The sequence below is a fragment of the Oxyura jamaicensis genome, chromosome 7, assembly GCF_011077185.1.
Source record: "Oxyura jamaicensis isolate SHBP4307 breed ruddy duck chromosome 7, BPBGC_Ojam_1.0, whole genome shotgun sequence".
NCBI lineage: Eukaryota > Metazoa > Chordata > Aves > Anseriformes > Anatidae > Oxyura > Oxyura jamaicensis.
Window position 1 is genome coordinate 15754602 of NC_048899.1, and position 15774 is coordinate 15770375.

A 15774-nucleotide genomic window follows, 5' to 3' on the forward strand; every position below is an offset into this window, starting at 1 on the left:
GGGGGGGCAGCGGCGGGCCCCGACCGCTGGGCGGACGCGTACCAGGCGGCGGCTGCGGGCGGCGGCGGCTCGGCAGCGGCGGAGGCCGACTCGGGGGACTCGGATCCCGGCGGCGGCGGCCCCCACCTCCAGCACATCAGCGACCGGGAGTTCCCGGATGGTGAGCGGCGGCGCGGGCCGGTGCCCGGGGCGGGGAGGGGGCGGGTGGAAGGGGGCCGCTTTGTCCCGGCCGGGCCCCCCCCGGCCCCCCGCGCTGTCACCGCGCCCCGGGGCTGCCCCGCCGCAGCGGCAACGCCTCCGCCCGGGGCTCGGCGCTCGGAGCGCTCCCTCCCTGCCTGCCCAGCGCCTCCGGGGCACGGCCCGGCCCGGCCCAGACACCGGCGAAGCGTCCCCGGCCGCGGGTTAAGACCGGCCTCCAGCGCCGTGCTCGGCCGGAGCTGCGGCGTTCCCAGGCTGTGCCGGGCGGGAGGAAGGAAGAGGGTGTGTGGGGAGCGAGGGCACGGCGCTGTGTGCCTGACATCACCGGGGGCTTAGAGACCAGCCCTGTGGGGTGGGATGCTCGGCCGGATCTGCATGGCACCCAGGTTCCTCCTCGTGCCGCTCTCCGTGCCCCCAGTCTGCTCCCCTTCAGCCGAAAGCGAAGTACGTGTTGCTGTGCAAATCCCTTCCAGTCAGACCTGGGTTGCGGGCGTCGCAAAGGCTTGCTTCCTAGCGTAACTCCTCTTCAGACGGGCTTGCAGGTCTGTGCTGTGCGGAGCTACTGAGACAACAGGTTAGGGGTGCTCCTGTCTGCCTGTCAGCTCACGTGGTTCTGCAGCCATACGGCACAGTGGTATTCAAAACTTTCTCTAATTAAGTGCTTTGCTATTCCTCCTCATAATTATAACCACACCTACATGAAATATATTCATCTGGAAAAATAAATAGCCTGACATCTTTAGCGTAGGATGCATACAATAACAATCATTACTGGACCTCCGTGCTCATATTGAGTTTGTGAACAAGTTTTTGGTGGTGGTAGAGAAACTAGCCGCATAACTGTGAGGAAACCTTCAGAAATTGAGTTATTAAACTTGCATGGTTCTGCACAGCCCCGTATGGTGCAGCTGTTACAGAAATGAGACGGAACAGTCAGCTCCCTGGGTCTCCTTTGAGACAGCTGTGCAATACAGCAGGAGAAATTTTATTTGCCGTTTAGGAGAAATAAAACTTTATTCTTGCAAGAAGATATTGCAGAAATGTCTGAACTCTCCCATGCTCATTAAGCGAGAAGGAGCTAAACTCTCTAAATGTTCTAATAAGCCAAGCAAAAATGCCTAAGCTAAATAAGCCTGCTCAGGAATAAGCATTGTATTTGATTAACTCCTTAGTATGTGATCATGTCAGCAGTGCTAAATAATTAGGCTTAATTTTGATCTCATCCAGATGTCAGAATTGGCATTGAAGTAGGGAAGTACTTATTTATTTATTTAAATTTGCAGACATGAGTAAAAGTGTATAGGCCAGGAGTAAGGTAGTAGCTGTTCATCACAAACTTTAGTTTTGTGGCTGTGGGAACTTTGATTTTGAGGATGGAGGTAATCCTAAAGTTAGCACTTATAGTTTGTGTGTTAGATGGTTTTAAAGATCACTTTTTCTGTGGTGTGAGGTTCCTGACTGCATGGCCTCAGAGGCAGATCTTGCTACAAGTGATTAATGCTGTTTGTCCACAGTTTTCTGACTGATATGACTGTTTAGGGCTGCAAAAAGTATCAGTTTGATATATTTATGAAGATACAATTCTGTTTGATGAATGTTAGATGTAAAGTATCTTGCGTCCATGTTTTGAGCATATTAAAGTGCTAACCAAATAGATTTAAGTAATCAATTTCATAATGTTAAACGTTATTTGTGAAGAGTCTGAAATGAAGTGTTACAAAATGAAGTGTTGTCATGAATTTGTCAGAGGTATTGCTGTCTGTTTAAGACCTTCTATGAAAATGTTAAATCTGTAAACGCAGCACTTCCACATACCAGGTACCTGTGCTTATCCCTCTTAACTCTAGGATATAAAAGCTGTCAGCATACCAAACCATGCAGGCAGCCTACACATTTCTGTGCTGCTGGCTACTACAGAACAAGATTGTTGCTGTAGTGGTAGGTAGTCCAGCAGTTTAATTTTAGGGATAATATTACTTATATATATATATATATATATATATATATATATATATATATATAGTGTATAATGTGATGGTTAGGTAAGATATGCTGGTTATGTAGTAAGTGAAGCCTCAGAACCAACTAACTGGCCTTTGGTTGAATGCTTTGGAGAAAAACAAAAAGCTACAAGGGGAAAAGAAACCAACATAATCTTGACTATTTCAGTTGTGTGATGCACAGTTCTAGGAGCTTCTAAGAGCACAGCTAAATATATCAGAAAACTTGCATCTAAATGTCATGGAGACTTAATTTCTTAAATGTCTGTCTTTAAAGTTTGTTGTTCCTAAATCTCTGAATCCTTTTCCCCTTGGTTTTCTAGAATTGAATGTGTTTGTTATCAGGAATGCAGAATTTGCCAGCTGAGCTTTGGACTTTTTTTTTTATGTATTGTTTTCTCTCTCTCTCTTTTTTTTTTTTTTTAGCAAGTGGAATATGGTCCCCTCTTAAATGGGGATTATTCTGATGCTTCTCCAGCTTACTGCTTAACAGGCACTGTATTTCATAAGCATTACTTTATGGACGTTAATTTTATTTTGGGGAAGAAAAGGATAAATATACTGCATGAAATACAGTATATAAATCTAAAATACTTAAGTTAATCTCATTGCTTAAAATATAGACGTAACTGCTGTTGAAAATTGGAAATAGAATCCTCATCCAAAGTACTCCTCAGGGAATGGAGTAGGGTTTATGATGGTCAACCGGCTCCAGAAGGTTTCCAGTCAGAACTGCTTAGATTGCCTATGTCAAAGCAGAATTAAACAAGAAAGGTTATGAGGTGGTATTTATATAAGACAAAAAAGGAAGGGTAAGTGGGAGGGAGATAAAACATACTGTGAAACTGAAAATGTAATGCTTCAACAAAAGTTGATTCAAATGGGAATAGGCTGTCGGTTCCGCTGCTAAGAGAATTTAAATGATGACTTCGTATTTTATTGTTACCAAGATCCTGAGCTATAACCTGTTCATTGCAGATTTTTTTCTGAATGAGAAATAAGCCTGCATTTATGGTTTGATATTCTAAGCCAAGCTGCATTAAGTAAATAGAACAAACACAATTTGTAAAACTGGTAGTTTCTTCTAAATAGGTTCATGCCTTCTCTTAGTGTTCGATATCAAAAGCTAAAAGCTAAAGCTGCTAGTTGATTGCTCAGCCAAGCGTTAAGTGTTCATTCCTTCTGTGTGCAAGCAGCAGTCCAAAGCAGTTGGAATTGACCAAGAAGGCTTTCCTGCTTAGTTTTACAATCAGCAGCTCTTTGATCTTAAAGTTGTGTTTGGGTTGTGTTGTGCTGATTACTGTTTTTTTCCAAACGAGTGTCTGATAACGTTTATTTTAGGGATTTATTATTTTTTCCTGTGATTTTTTTCTGGTTATTTTGTGGAGAACTTCATGCAGTTGACGTTTTCTTGCCAGTTCCCCGTATTTAAACATAGATCTAGTTTTTCATAAATTCTTTGATAAAACTAGGACAAGGCCTCACTTGGCAAGCTTTTCTCATTTGTACTTGAAAATATTATCTCCTTTCAGCACTGCTGTTTGCTGAGTGCAGCAGTTTGATCAGGGGCATGCCTGATTCCATGAACCAAGTGGAAGATTGCTGACCTACTGATCTGATGGGACACAATCATGCGGTACCTTCCCCTGAAGAGCTGGGGGCTGGAGAATGAAGGGAAAAGAGAATCAGGAATGAGAGGGAAAAGCAAATGGTATCAATAGAGGTGCTGAGTGGGACAAAGTCATTGCATGGAGGCTAGATGGGAAAACAAATGTAAGGGGACATTTGAGAGGAGAATTAATAACAGGCTCAAACTAGTGCCTAGCATAACTCTTATTACAAGCACCCATGAACTTTTTCTTTTCTTTTTTTTTTTTTTTTTTTAACAACCTCTGGCTGTCCAGAAGCTGTGCTGCACTGAAAGGGGCAAGCTTCAAGTTGCCTACATGCCAGACTCACTAAACAGTGCTGGAAATGAAGAGATATTTGAATATATTGATTATCTGTGATCTGGTTGTCTGTAAACCTCTTTGCTGAAGGTATTAGTTCTGTTAGTTTGTTCATCTCTTATGTTAGCTTGCTTAAAGTGTACGGATGTTTTTTTAAAAAAAATCCTCCTTTAAATGTTACTAAGTTTTGTTGTTGTTGTTGTTTTTTAAACAAACAAACAAACAAACCACTGATGCAAGGAATCAGCTTTTTCCTGTGCTGAAAACTGCTGGCATCAGAGACTTAACCTTCTTGTATTGTCTCTTCTGGCTCTGTTCAGTTGTGTGCTTAGATACATACGAAACTGGGGATGGAAACCAGCAGATAGATTTGTCCCTGTTATTCCTGCTCCCATTTTCCCCATATCTACTGAGATTTTTAGGTAACTCTCTCTCCTTTCCCAAGAAATATCAATATCCCTTTCCTACCACTGATTAGGACCTAACTAGGTATTTGCAGCAGTTACAAATCGTGTGGGGTCTTGACAAATGAGAAAGAATTGACTCTTTTACAAGCCTGTAACACCTTCCACCTTGTTGGCTTAAGATGCCTAATGCCTTATGAAATTACCTGAAAAATGCACATAGTGGGAGTGATGGGATTGGTGAGTCCTTCAGAAGCAGTGCTGAAATTGCCTTGTGCATTTGGGAATAGAAGAAAACATTGCCATACTACAATGTCTGTATTTCTATTCTTATGGATGGATACTGCTGATGGCTAAGGAATCCTCTGTTTCTCTCCTACAAATCTTGTAGATTTCTGTAACTAGCAAGTTTATGTAAGCCTTAGATTTTTAAGAATCACTGATACAGAATGCATATACAGGAAGCATATGTGGAGGGAAGCATATTTGTTTTGGTGTCTTTCTTCAGACTTACAGTATAGCAACTATTATAACTCATTCCTCATTTTATGAAAATCTCTATTGAAATATACAGCTAATCTGGGGGTTTCAATGAAACTTATGGAGTTAAGGAAACTGAATTCATTATCATGTCAAATTTATTTATTTTTTTTTAAATTACTATGTTTTCATGTAACTTATCTCTAGGATCCTCTCCTCTCCTGGCTTGCTTTACGAGACTTGCTCTTTTTCCTCCTACCTGTCGGGGTAGATGCTGTAGAGCACCAGAAGTTTTGTAGCTAGAAGTATCTGTTCTCTCCGGTGTGCTCAGTGTGCTGAGCTTGTACTGAGACGATGACTAACAGGAATTGACTCTTGCATGAGCCAACAAAAAGCAAAAACTTACTCCTCCCAAATTCATATCACACATTAAATCAAGGCTTCCAACAATCTTCTTCCACATGTAGGAAGAAGGAGGAAATTACTGAGAGTGGTAGGAGGAAAGCACTACCAAATGTTAAGAACCAAGACCTTGCATCTGCAGATCCTTGAAACAAACTAATCTTGAGACTTCTAAATCTTACTGTTTTGTCTTTGTTACAGCTAGGGTTCAGATGTGCACTCTTACTTCACTTGCTATGAAAATCATCTTTTCAGAAGAGAACTTTGAATTGTTTCCACTTGAAGGGACAAAAGAAGATACAACTGTGTTTAAATAGCTCTGCTGTTTTTCAAATGGGTAGTGAAGTCAGATGAATAAAACTGAAAATCCCACTTGCAGATGATGCAGGTGTCAGGGTTACTTCCACAGCTGATAACAAAAATCCCGCTATCAACCTGATAGCATTCTGCAGTGTTTGATGAATGGTGCGTGTATAGCACAGCTTTGCCTGTGGAATTCTGAAAGGATCTTCAGTCATTACAGTAATCAAACATAGTTGGGTTTTGATTTTTTTGTTGTTGTTTTACACTGTGAAAAGTAACACTGGCTTGTCATCAATCATGTCAGTCAGACTTGGATAATAATCTGTTGAAGTCCAATTTCTTTCAAAGCCAAAGAAAGTTTTTCTCTAAAACCATTGGATGTGTTTTGTATGCAGATAGTTATTGTTCTTTTATTGAACAAAATGCAGGTGAGCTGAGAATCCACAAAGCCACTGTAAAGAGTGACTGTGTTTGAGCTTGTGCCTACAATGGCACAAAAGATGTGATGAAACCCTGTTAACTTTAATAAAAGCCCAGACTTCATGAGAAGCTTGAGTTAATGCATCCATGACAGCAATTGGAAGAGGAGGAAAAAATGTAACATGCCACCTGATGGACTGGCATGGAGACACCTAACACACAGTACAGTGCACCATAGTTGTGTTACCTGTAGACACTAGGTGATACAGGGATTTATGATGCTCATCTGATTTCCTTTCTGAACCATGTCTTGTGAGAAGGAAAGCAGTGTGCGTGTGAAATGCTGGTGCAGGGAAAGCTTTCCTTAAAGTTATTGGCATGGATTTAGGAGTGAAAGTTTGGTTGATCTTGTTTCAATATGTAATGTGTAGAAAATGTAATTGTCGTAATGTGTAGAAAAACTTTTTTTGACTTAGAGCAGAACTCCACAGCTCTATTTTTTTTTTCATTATCTTATCATGGTAGTGAGTTGTGGTCCATGTAAAAGTCTATATGGGCAGTAAAAAGCAGGCAGCGTGGAAGTATTTCTTTCTCCTTGGCTTTGTTAGTGGTTCTACATTGGATGCAGTCCAGAAATACCTTTCTAACAAAATGTTAGCTACTTTTAAGATTTTACTTGTGAACTACTGTTCTTCTTCTACTTCCAATATACACACCCATGGACAGGTAGTTTCCTTCCTTCTCACTGGTCCTGCCTTCACCATGGAATTTTGGTTGCTCCTGACATCCTTCTGCTCTGACTAGTTAAAATGTGTGCATGTGATTGTAACACTTGCAGGTACGCAGCATGGAAGCATAATTTCTTTGAGTCCTGAAGCACTGGATACTGTGTACAGTGGAATAGATCTCTTTCCATGTTTCCCTGACAGGGCCTGTGACCAGTGTGCAATAGGATTCATGCTGGTGTTCGCTGCAGGGGCCAGCCAAAGCAGTGTGGATCCTCCTGCAGTTGAAGAAATGCAAAAGTCATGATCCTTAGAAATAACCAACTAACAATGAGGGTGGTCAGCCTCTGGAACCTGTTGCCCAGAGGAGCTGTGAAGTCTGCATCTGTGGAGCTTTTCAAAACCTGATGGGCTTGGGCCTTGGCAGCCTGCTGTAGCTGTAGGGGAGGAGAGCTGGACTAGCCGACCTCAAGAGGTCCCTGCCAACCTCAACCACTCTGTCATTCTGAACAAACACCAACTGTGTAGGTTGTTTTTGGTTGCTTTTCTTAAATAAATAGTTGATTTCCTCTGGGCAGTGCGGAGTTAGGAGTGTTTTTAAAGGATGTGTATAGGAAGGTATTAGTTAAGATTATGTCCTCACCAAGATTTTCCCTGAAAATAGACTTCCTGTCTTAGAGCTGGTTCTGCTTAAAAGCGCTGTTACACCACAAATCTAGTCCTGTATGTATTTAAATTTGCTTGTTTAGTTACTAAAACAGCAAGTTTTGTATATTTTGAGTCCCTCGTTATAGAAGAGAGATATTTTCTTGAAGATGAATGAACAAGAGATGAAAATGCTTTAATTCTGCCCAAATCTGGGAAAGAAGCCACCTGTGGAAAGTTGAAAAGATAGATTAAGCTGTGTGTCACTGAGGACGTAATGGGAGAAGGCAAATGGAAGCAACCTTTGTGTCCTTAGTTCTATGGCATGTTCTGTGTGGTTGGTGCAGCGTAAACAAAGCAGGTTGGATTTAGAAACCAGAATTACAATTTGGTAGGTAAATTGTTGGGAACAGAGTAACATAATTTTAAAGGACAAATTACTTTATGTGAAGTTATTGTTAGGAATAACAGGCTATGTGAAATGGATGGGCAAATTTGTTCGTCTGATTTGGTTTAATTCTTAAATCTTTATTGTGAGTTAAGTAACTCCCATTTTTTATGCATTGTTAAGTGATGAAATAAGGGAAGCTCAACCATTAATCAAAACTAGCAACCCACTGAGCAAGGGAAGAAACTCAATTTACAGCAGCGGTGGTTTTATGATTTAATGCTTTAAATATGTGCTCTATCAAAATGTTATTGCTGTCTAGTGAAGGAGAGGATGGGGATAAAACTGTCACAGGAAATACAACATTTTAATGTCCAAAAGTAGCGAAATCTTTGAAGGGCTGCTACTTAGTAACAGTGACATCTTTGATTGTCAGCTTTATTCAGGAGATAATGTAAGTAACATGATGCGGTATGTAAAATGTGCTCTTCATAGTTTGAAATCACCTGTGGAGGTGTGTAAGACAGTAGACAAGTTGTTAGAATTATAAATTCCTAAAACCCACACGCATTCTTACATGACATAGATGAGTAAAAGTACTCTTCATGCAGGTTTTGTGTCAAGGAAAGGATGTAAAAACTTGAGCTAAAAACAGAGGTTTGCTCTCACAAGCAGTGTGGCCTGCCCAGGAGGGGCTGTATGTCCTTATCTGTGTGCAGCAGCAGGGGTAGCTGAGATTGTCTGGAGGGCAAGCAAACTGCAATGATTCTTTAAAACAAGAATGGCGAGAGAGGGAAGAGAGTTCTGGTTTCTCTGTGCTCTAATTGGAGACAGAAGGCTGGATGTGACAGGGCTGGTAGTACTCTGAAGGTTACTTTAGATACGCAGTTCTTGGAGAGGTGGAGGGTAGCATTTCTGCGCTGCTCCCGCAGACTGCATTTCTGGTGGGAATCTTCCCTTCTCACCTCAGTGTCATGAAGTGTGAGGTTCTGATAGAAAATGTTTGACTTCTACTGAGTTGGTAGCCATTAAAACAGTGGAGTTTTTTTCTTGCTTTTTGGCATCATTCCTGTTTCTGCATGCTTTAATTTCCACTATTTCTGTTCATCCCATGGCATGCCACTCTTCCCCTTCTTTTTTTTCAGTTAGCTAGCTACCTGTGAAGCCTGAGTGTTCTGTCATGTGTCTTCTGATGCAGCTCCTAAACAAGACTTAACATTATTTTAAAGCTAGATATCTTGGTTTGGGATTTTTAAGTGCTACCAAGATGAAGTATTAGGAGTTATGGCTGGATGTGTGTCAAATTGGTTTCAAGTGGATTAATCTCTGTCTGGCTTTTCTTTTGCTGTTTCCCATTGCATTTTGCCTCTTCTCACATCCTTGTTTGCCTCTTGCCTTATGTTTCCTTTATCAATTGTATTGCTGTTCCTTTTTGGTGTTTCATGAGCAAAATGGGCAGTTTGGGAAGAGCAAACCATGTGACAATTTTTCCATTGCTTGGAGAAAAGCGTTGTCCAGGGAGAACATTAAAGCAAGAAGGGTTAAAATTTTCTGGCTGCATAGAAGGGGGAAGCTATGGGCAGGCAGTCTACAAAATGCATCTCTTTCTTCACAGTCTCATGCAAGACAGATCAGCTGTGCTGTTTCTGTTAATGCCACATTATTTTGGTTTAAGAAGCCTGGTTATGGTTGGTCTGGATCATGTTACAATGTTTTGTACCAGGAACTGCATGGGGTGTTCTGGAGTTTGTTAGTACCGTAACTTGTTGTATGATGTTGTGGGTTTGGTGTGCTGTGGGTGCTGATACACCTAACATTGTCCAGCAGAAAGCATCGTATGCCTAGCAGAACCACTGTGGAACTGGAGCCAGTGAAGTCTATTTTCCTTTCACTGCTGTTCCTCTCTTCACATGTGTGTCTGCTTAGGTTCAGGAAGTCACGTCTTCCTTGTGTGATCGTGTCAATATGCTGTCCCTTGATACATCCTACAGTGCCACCTGTCATAGGGCATTCTTGTACAGGGTGAAAGTTGGTTATATTTGCACGTGTTTTTCTTGTAGTATTTTTTGCCTTAGACCTGACTTCTAACATCTAAGAAGGATGGATGTAAGGACTAGCAAAGCACGAGAAGAAAGCTTTATCAAGAAGTGTCATTTCAAAGTGAATCAAGACCTCAGGGAAATCAGCATTTTAACTGTATTTTTCTGTGGGCTGAGAGAGGATGGGTGCTATTTAACTCTTACTGTCTCTTCCCTGGAAAAAAAACACTGTTCTCTGTAACGTTTATCATCAGTGACCTGGAGGAGACAATGGATTACACCCAAATTGCAGGTAACACCCTAGTGAGCAACAGTCATTATGCTGGAGGCTGTTTATTCAGAGGGACCTGAGTAGGCTGGAGGACAACAGGAACCTTATGGAATTGAGGAAGGAGAAATGCAGTTCTGTTAGGAGTTACCACGTTCAGTAGCCTGGTAGCGGGGAAGCTGCTGCAGCTGTAGGTTCGTACAAGGCTTCCCAAAAGGCACATGTGCACAACACATATACAGCTGGCTGTACAGCTCAGTGCAGGCAGAAAACACAACATACAGGCATAAACAGCATCAGAAGCCTCATCCTGTTCCCCTCTGTGGCTGATCAGGATGAAAGCCCATTAGCAGAGAAGACGCATATATACAGTATGGGTCCTTCCAGCACCTAGTGTTAGACATGCAGTCTGCCCAGTACCTGGATCCTGGGTCTCCCCAGTTGCTGACACCTGGACACATGAACCCCGAGGCCTGCAGACCTGCTCCAGTTGCTGGTGCTTGGACCTGCACAGATAGGACAGGCTGCAGTGATCAGGCACCATGCCTGGCCAGAGAAAGCGTGTTGACCAGCAGTCTGTTTACAAGTCACTGCCACTTTCATCCCTTTTTCCTGTGCTTGTTCCTCCCCAGTCTACCTTGCTTTCTCCCTTTCCCAGCCTTCGGTCTTTCCCCTAAATATCGCTTAAGTCTTGTGTACAGTCCCCAGATGCTCTTCTGCACCATTCAGTAGCGAGTCCCATGGTCCTGTAGGCATTAATCCTCCTCAGGGGCCTGGAGCATTTGACAGGTGAAGAGAAGCTGAGGGAGCTGGGCTTGTTCAGCCTGAAGGAAAGAGGGCCAAACCTTGCAGGTGCACCTCACAGGAGTTTGTCAGTACCTCCAGGGAAGTCACTGGGGTGACGTAGTCAGGCTCTTTCCAGTGGTGTGTGGCCGCAATATGAGACAGCAAGGGATCTAAGTTGAAATGAGAGGTTCCAAACAGGTACAAGGAAACACTTTTTCCCATGAGGACAGCTGGGCATTGGAACAAGTTGCCCTGAGAGACTGTGCAGCCTTCCAGCCCTTGGAGATTTTGGAGGCTCAGCTGGGTAAAGACCTGAGCAGCCTACTTCTGCCTCAGAGCTGACACTGCTGTGAGCAAGAGGGTGGGCTGGAGACCTCCTGAGGTCCGTTCTAATCTGAATTACTCTGGTTCTCTAAAAGTTGCTGCTAAATCGTAAATAAATAAATTCTGAATGATTTTCTCTGTTTGTGTCAAAACTTTAAAATAATGTAATAATCTGTATTTCAATTCTGTATTTTGCAGTCCTGTTCCATCTGTTGATGACACTTTGGTCATTTGGTAGCCTAGTACAATACTTCCATTCCTGAATAACTTCTTTCTCAAATTCCAAAAGTTGTTTAAAATTTGCTATTATTAGTGAATTCCTTGGTTTGTGTCCGTCTTTTTTTTTTTTTTTTTTTTTTTCCCCTTTTAATAGAATGCTAGCATTAGAAACTAGAGTTTGTGTCCATATTGACTCTTAAGTGATTTTAAAAGTGTTACAACATTGTGGAGAAATTTTAAATAAGTTAAACTATTTGTTGCAATATTATAAGTAGTAGTTAAAATGTGCTGGTGTGGCATACTATTGTATTCTGGATTTTTTTCAGAGAATCAAGTATATACCACCGGTACTTGAGGTGTAAGTGGTAAGGTAAATTCTGTTCTAGAATTTATAAACCAGGGATTCTTACATTTTAACTATGTGATTAAATACATGCATCTGTTAATTGAATGCCAGGAATGAGCACAGTAAAGTGGAAATAGAAGTACTGTTTTGCTTTTCAACCCTGCTCAAGAGGATCTGCTTTTGTAGCTGACTGTGGCCTTTTTTTGAGAGGGGGAAATTCCTGGCTGAAAAATCATCCTATTCTGTTGTACATGTTGGTTACCCTATTTGTACAGTAGAGATTCAAAATTTCAGTGGTCTGCTTCCTGGACCAGTGTCAGAACAACACTGTTGGACTAAGATCAGTACCAATGGGGATCTGGAACGAGAAGTCTCAGGCATACACACACTTCGACAGTGACGTTCACTTGCTGACGCATAAGGGCTGTGGCTGTGATGTAGGCTAGGTGCAGTAGCACAAAACATTGACATAGCTGAGCCTTCTAGCACCAAGAGAGTTTGTGCATACTTTGACTACTATTTAATCAGAGCTCTGTTGGCTCAGTGCATAAAAAGCTCTTAAGATTTTTTTTCATGAAAAGTTGATGGTGATTCGTAGATGACTTTGCAGTTGTGACACCCTTAAAAAATGTATTGACAATACTGCCTTGGAACACTAATGTCCAAGTTTGTGAGCTTGCTTGCTTTTATGGTTAGCATGGCATAAATAGCACACATGGAGACCAGAATGTAAATTGCTGAGAGTTTACTCCTTCTGGGATGTACAGGATCACAGTACTAGGAAGATTGTTCTATTGATACGCTCACAAAAGTTGGTGTGTTTGTGACTTCCTCAAGCAGCTGGTTTTGCTGTCAGAGATCAAAAATTAATCATGATGTTTACAGTTTCATCAGTCCAAACATTTTTAGTGATCACTTTCATCTTAATCTAAGGGAGTAATATATCCTCATCTGATGCCATCACTATAGCACAGGATTAAAGCAACCATTTTGTTTTTCTGTAACTATATATTAGGTGTGCAGAGTTTTACTTGAAAGTCCAAAAGAAAAGAATAGTGTTAGAACTGTGTTTTGATATTTAGCAGCACTCTAAGTTACTCATTAAGCTCTTGTATAGGATCACAAAGATTGTTTACTGACATACTGAATACATAAGGTATACAGTGAAAGTAAGGTCTGTAGTGTCCTTTTTATTTTTTTTTAACTTAAAATCTTTATAAAGTTCTACTTTTCTGCTATCTACTGAGCACAGGCTCCACATCAAGCTATCCTAACATGCCGGGCTGTATACTGACTTCTGCAGGTATATATTGGTTTCTGCGGTCTACCTTTCCAGATTTTGTTTTGATGGAAACTGTAAGCTGCTTCAGAGTTGCATGGCAGTATAAATAAGTCTGCCTTTTTTTTTTTTTTCAGTGAAAAGGAAGATGACAGATTTTTATTTGCCTTGGCAAAAGAGAGATTTTGCTTTAGAGAACCTGTTCTATGCATTTCCAATCTTGATTCTATCACCGTGCTTGAACATTTTAAGGCTGGGTGGGAATCTGCAGTAATCATCATCTTCTATTGATGGTCTTCCATTTTTTTGTCCTTTCTCTTTCAGATTTAGCATTGGAATCTAATCCATCTGATCATCCCAGAGCAAGCACAATTTTCCTTAGCAAGTCTCAAACAGATGGTAAGCTAAGTTCTTTCCAATTAAAGTGGGGAGGAAAACTGAAAAAAATAATTGCCTATTTTAGTTATACACCTCAGGAATACCTGAATTAATTTAATTATTTCAAAGCATAGGATTAGTAACTTACATTTTTACACAGAAATGTGTTCATAGGCTATTTACTTAACGCTTAGAAACACTTGTTATTTTAAATAGCAGGAGATTTCAGAAACTGGATTCCAGTAATCTGGGGGAGCAAGGCTTTATCACTACACTAATGTAACTGAAGCTTCAAGCAGTAGTTTTGTGTTTTTTTTTTTATGACCCAAGGACTTCTTACAAAGTTAAAAAAGAAAAAAAAAAATAATCTGTAAGGAATAGTAAATGTAGACTATCCGTCTTCATCAGTTATTTTTGAATATGTTGTTTTAAACTGAATAGTTTCCATAGCATAATTATTCTTGATTACTGTTTTTAATAACATGGATGTATTGAGATTTCCAGTTTCTTTGCAGATCCTTTATTTAAATCAGAAAGCCAATTTTGAACAATTACTATAGCTATTTATAGCTACTGTACTGTAGCTATGCTACAAAGCAGAGGCATTTTCATATTGCATAAATAAAAATAATTTATACAGTATTAAAATTTTAAGTTGCAACTTAAAAGGAGTTTAAGATATTAGTTTAAAAATGCTTCTGTACTGTTCTATAGTTGGTTCTTGTTTGAACTATTTTCCTAAGCTAGTGTTACGCTTGGGTTGATGGAAAGCCACAGTGTGTCTTCAACCTTGGCATAGCTTTGCCACAGAAAAGTAGTATTGTTTTGACAGGTCTGTCATTTGCAGTCCTGCTGATACTGTTATTGCAAGTAGTAAAATTGTCAGTTATATCAACTTCACAATATTCAGATAATCTCTGAAGAGTGGAAACAAGCAGTAGCTTGATTCACCAGAAAATATGATACCAAGGAAATTTAGGCCTCTTTTCTAGAGGTCTCTAATGTCAGCCTTCAAACAGGCAAAAGGATCTGACCTGCAAATTTCAGGCTCCTTATAGGCAAGCTCTGTTTAAGTTGCAGCTACAAGTTGATATAGTTCTTGAATGTTGTAGTGTGGTTTCATTCTGTAGTCTTTAACTTTCAAACTATGTGAACGTCCTTGTGGAGAGTAGTATTGCTTTTAAACAGATTCAGCATTCTTCAGTTGTAATGTACTGAAATGTGTACACTTGTATTCATGTGGGAAAATGGTCTGCTAGGTGAGTTAATAGCTATTAAACTACTCTCTGAAGTTCCTATTAGTCTGATGGATTTATTTTTACAGGGTATTCTTACCAACAAATTAAGCAGAAGGATTTATTTTCTAATTTCACTGGATCTTCTTTAGTTAAACTTCCATAGGATCAGTAGAATTAATATCCTTAAGTTCTCTCTCACTGAGATGTTATCATAATCATGAGTTTTTTTATTATTATTTAAAAAAAAAAAAAAAAGACTAAATTTGGACATTCTCTTCAATTTATTTTTTTGAAATGTGTAAGAGAATGTGTCCTGCTTACAAGTGGTAATGTTCTAAGGTCAAAAGGTTGGAGCAGGAGGTACAGTTACCTGTCCAGGCTGGTCACGTTTGTATAGGTTGTTTCACTTTTAAAACTCCATGTGTGCAACTCTCAGCTGTCATCTAACAGCACTGTTTTGTTTCACTGCTATTGTTACAGCTGGGAGCTAACCCTTGACATTTTCATTTATTTATTTAAGTCTGACACAGTCTGAGGTGATTAAATAAAATGGTTGCAGTTATCTGATAAATACCTACTTGTAGTTTGTGCCAGCATCTTCTGTGTAGTGAAATAACTTTTTACCTTCTGCTGTCTAATGGGAAGAGAGAGAACATGTATATAAGGCACTTTAGTTTTTTGGCAAATAGGATATGTGGTGGTTTTACTTCTATTTGTTAACTGGTTGCTGTTTGATATTAGACATTATCTATTCAAACTATCCTAAAATCACCCAGCTTTTCATAGTGACTAACATCTATTCAATGTTGAGACATTTTCTTGTTAGTGTGATGGGTAGTAGTTGTTCCACAATGTACATGTGGAAAGCTGGATGTAGTATGTAGTTTGCTAGGTTGATAAAACTTCTGCATTTTTGCTTAAAATTTACTTTTCTTGAGACCTAACAGTCAAATTAGAAACTTCTAATGCTCCTGTGCTTCAGA

General features: G+C 40.3%; 1 protein-coding gene across 3 annotated transcripts in view; it reads left to right on the top strand.

The window, feature by feature from the left end:
* CCNYL1 (cyclin Y like 1) overlaps nt 1–15774 on the top strand; it is a 43308-nt gene that overhangs the window by 7083 nt on the left and 20451 nt on the right. For all 3 annotated transcript variants that reach the window (XM_035332366.1, XM_035332367.1, XM_035332368.1), the window contains exon 3: nt 13500–13574. In XM_035332366.1, the coding sequence (XP_035188257.1) occupies nt 13500–13574 (75 nt within the window). The remainder of the gene's footprint in view (nt 1–13499; nt 13575–15774) is intronic.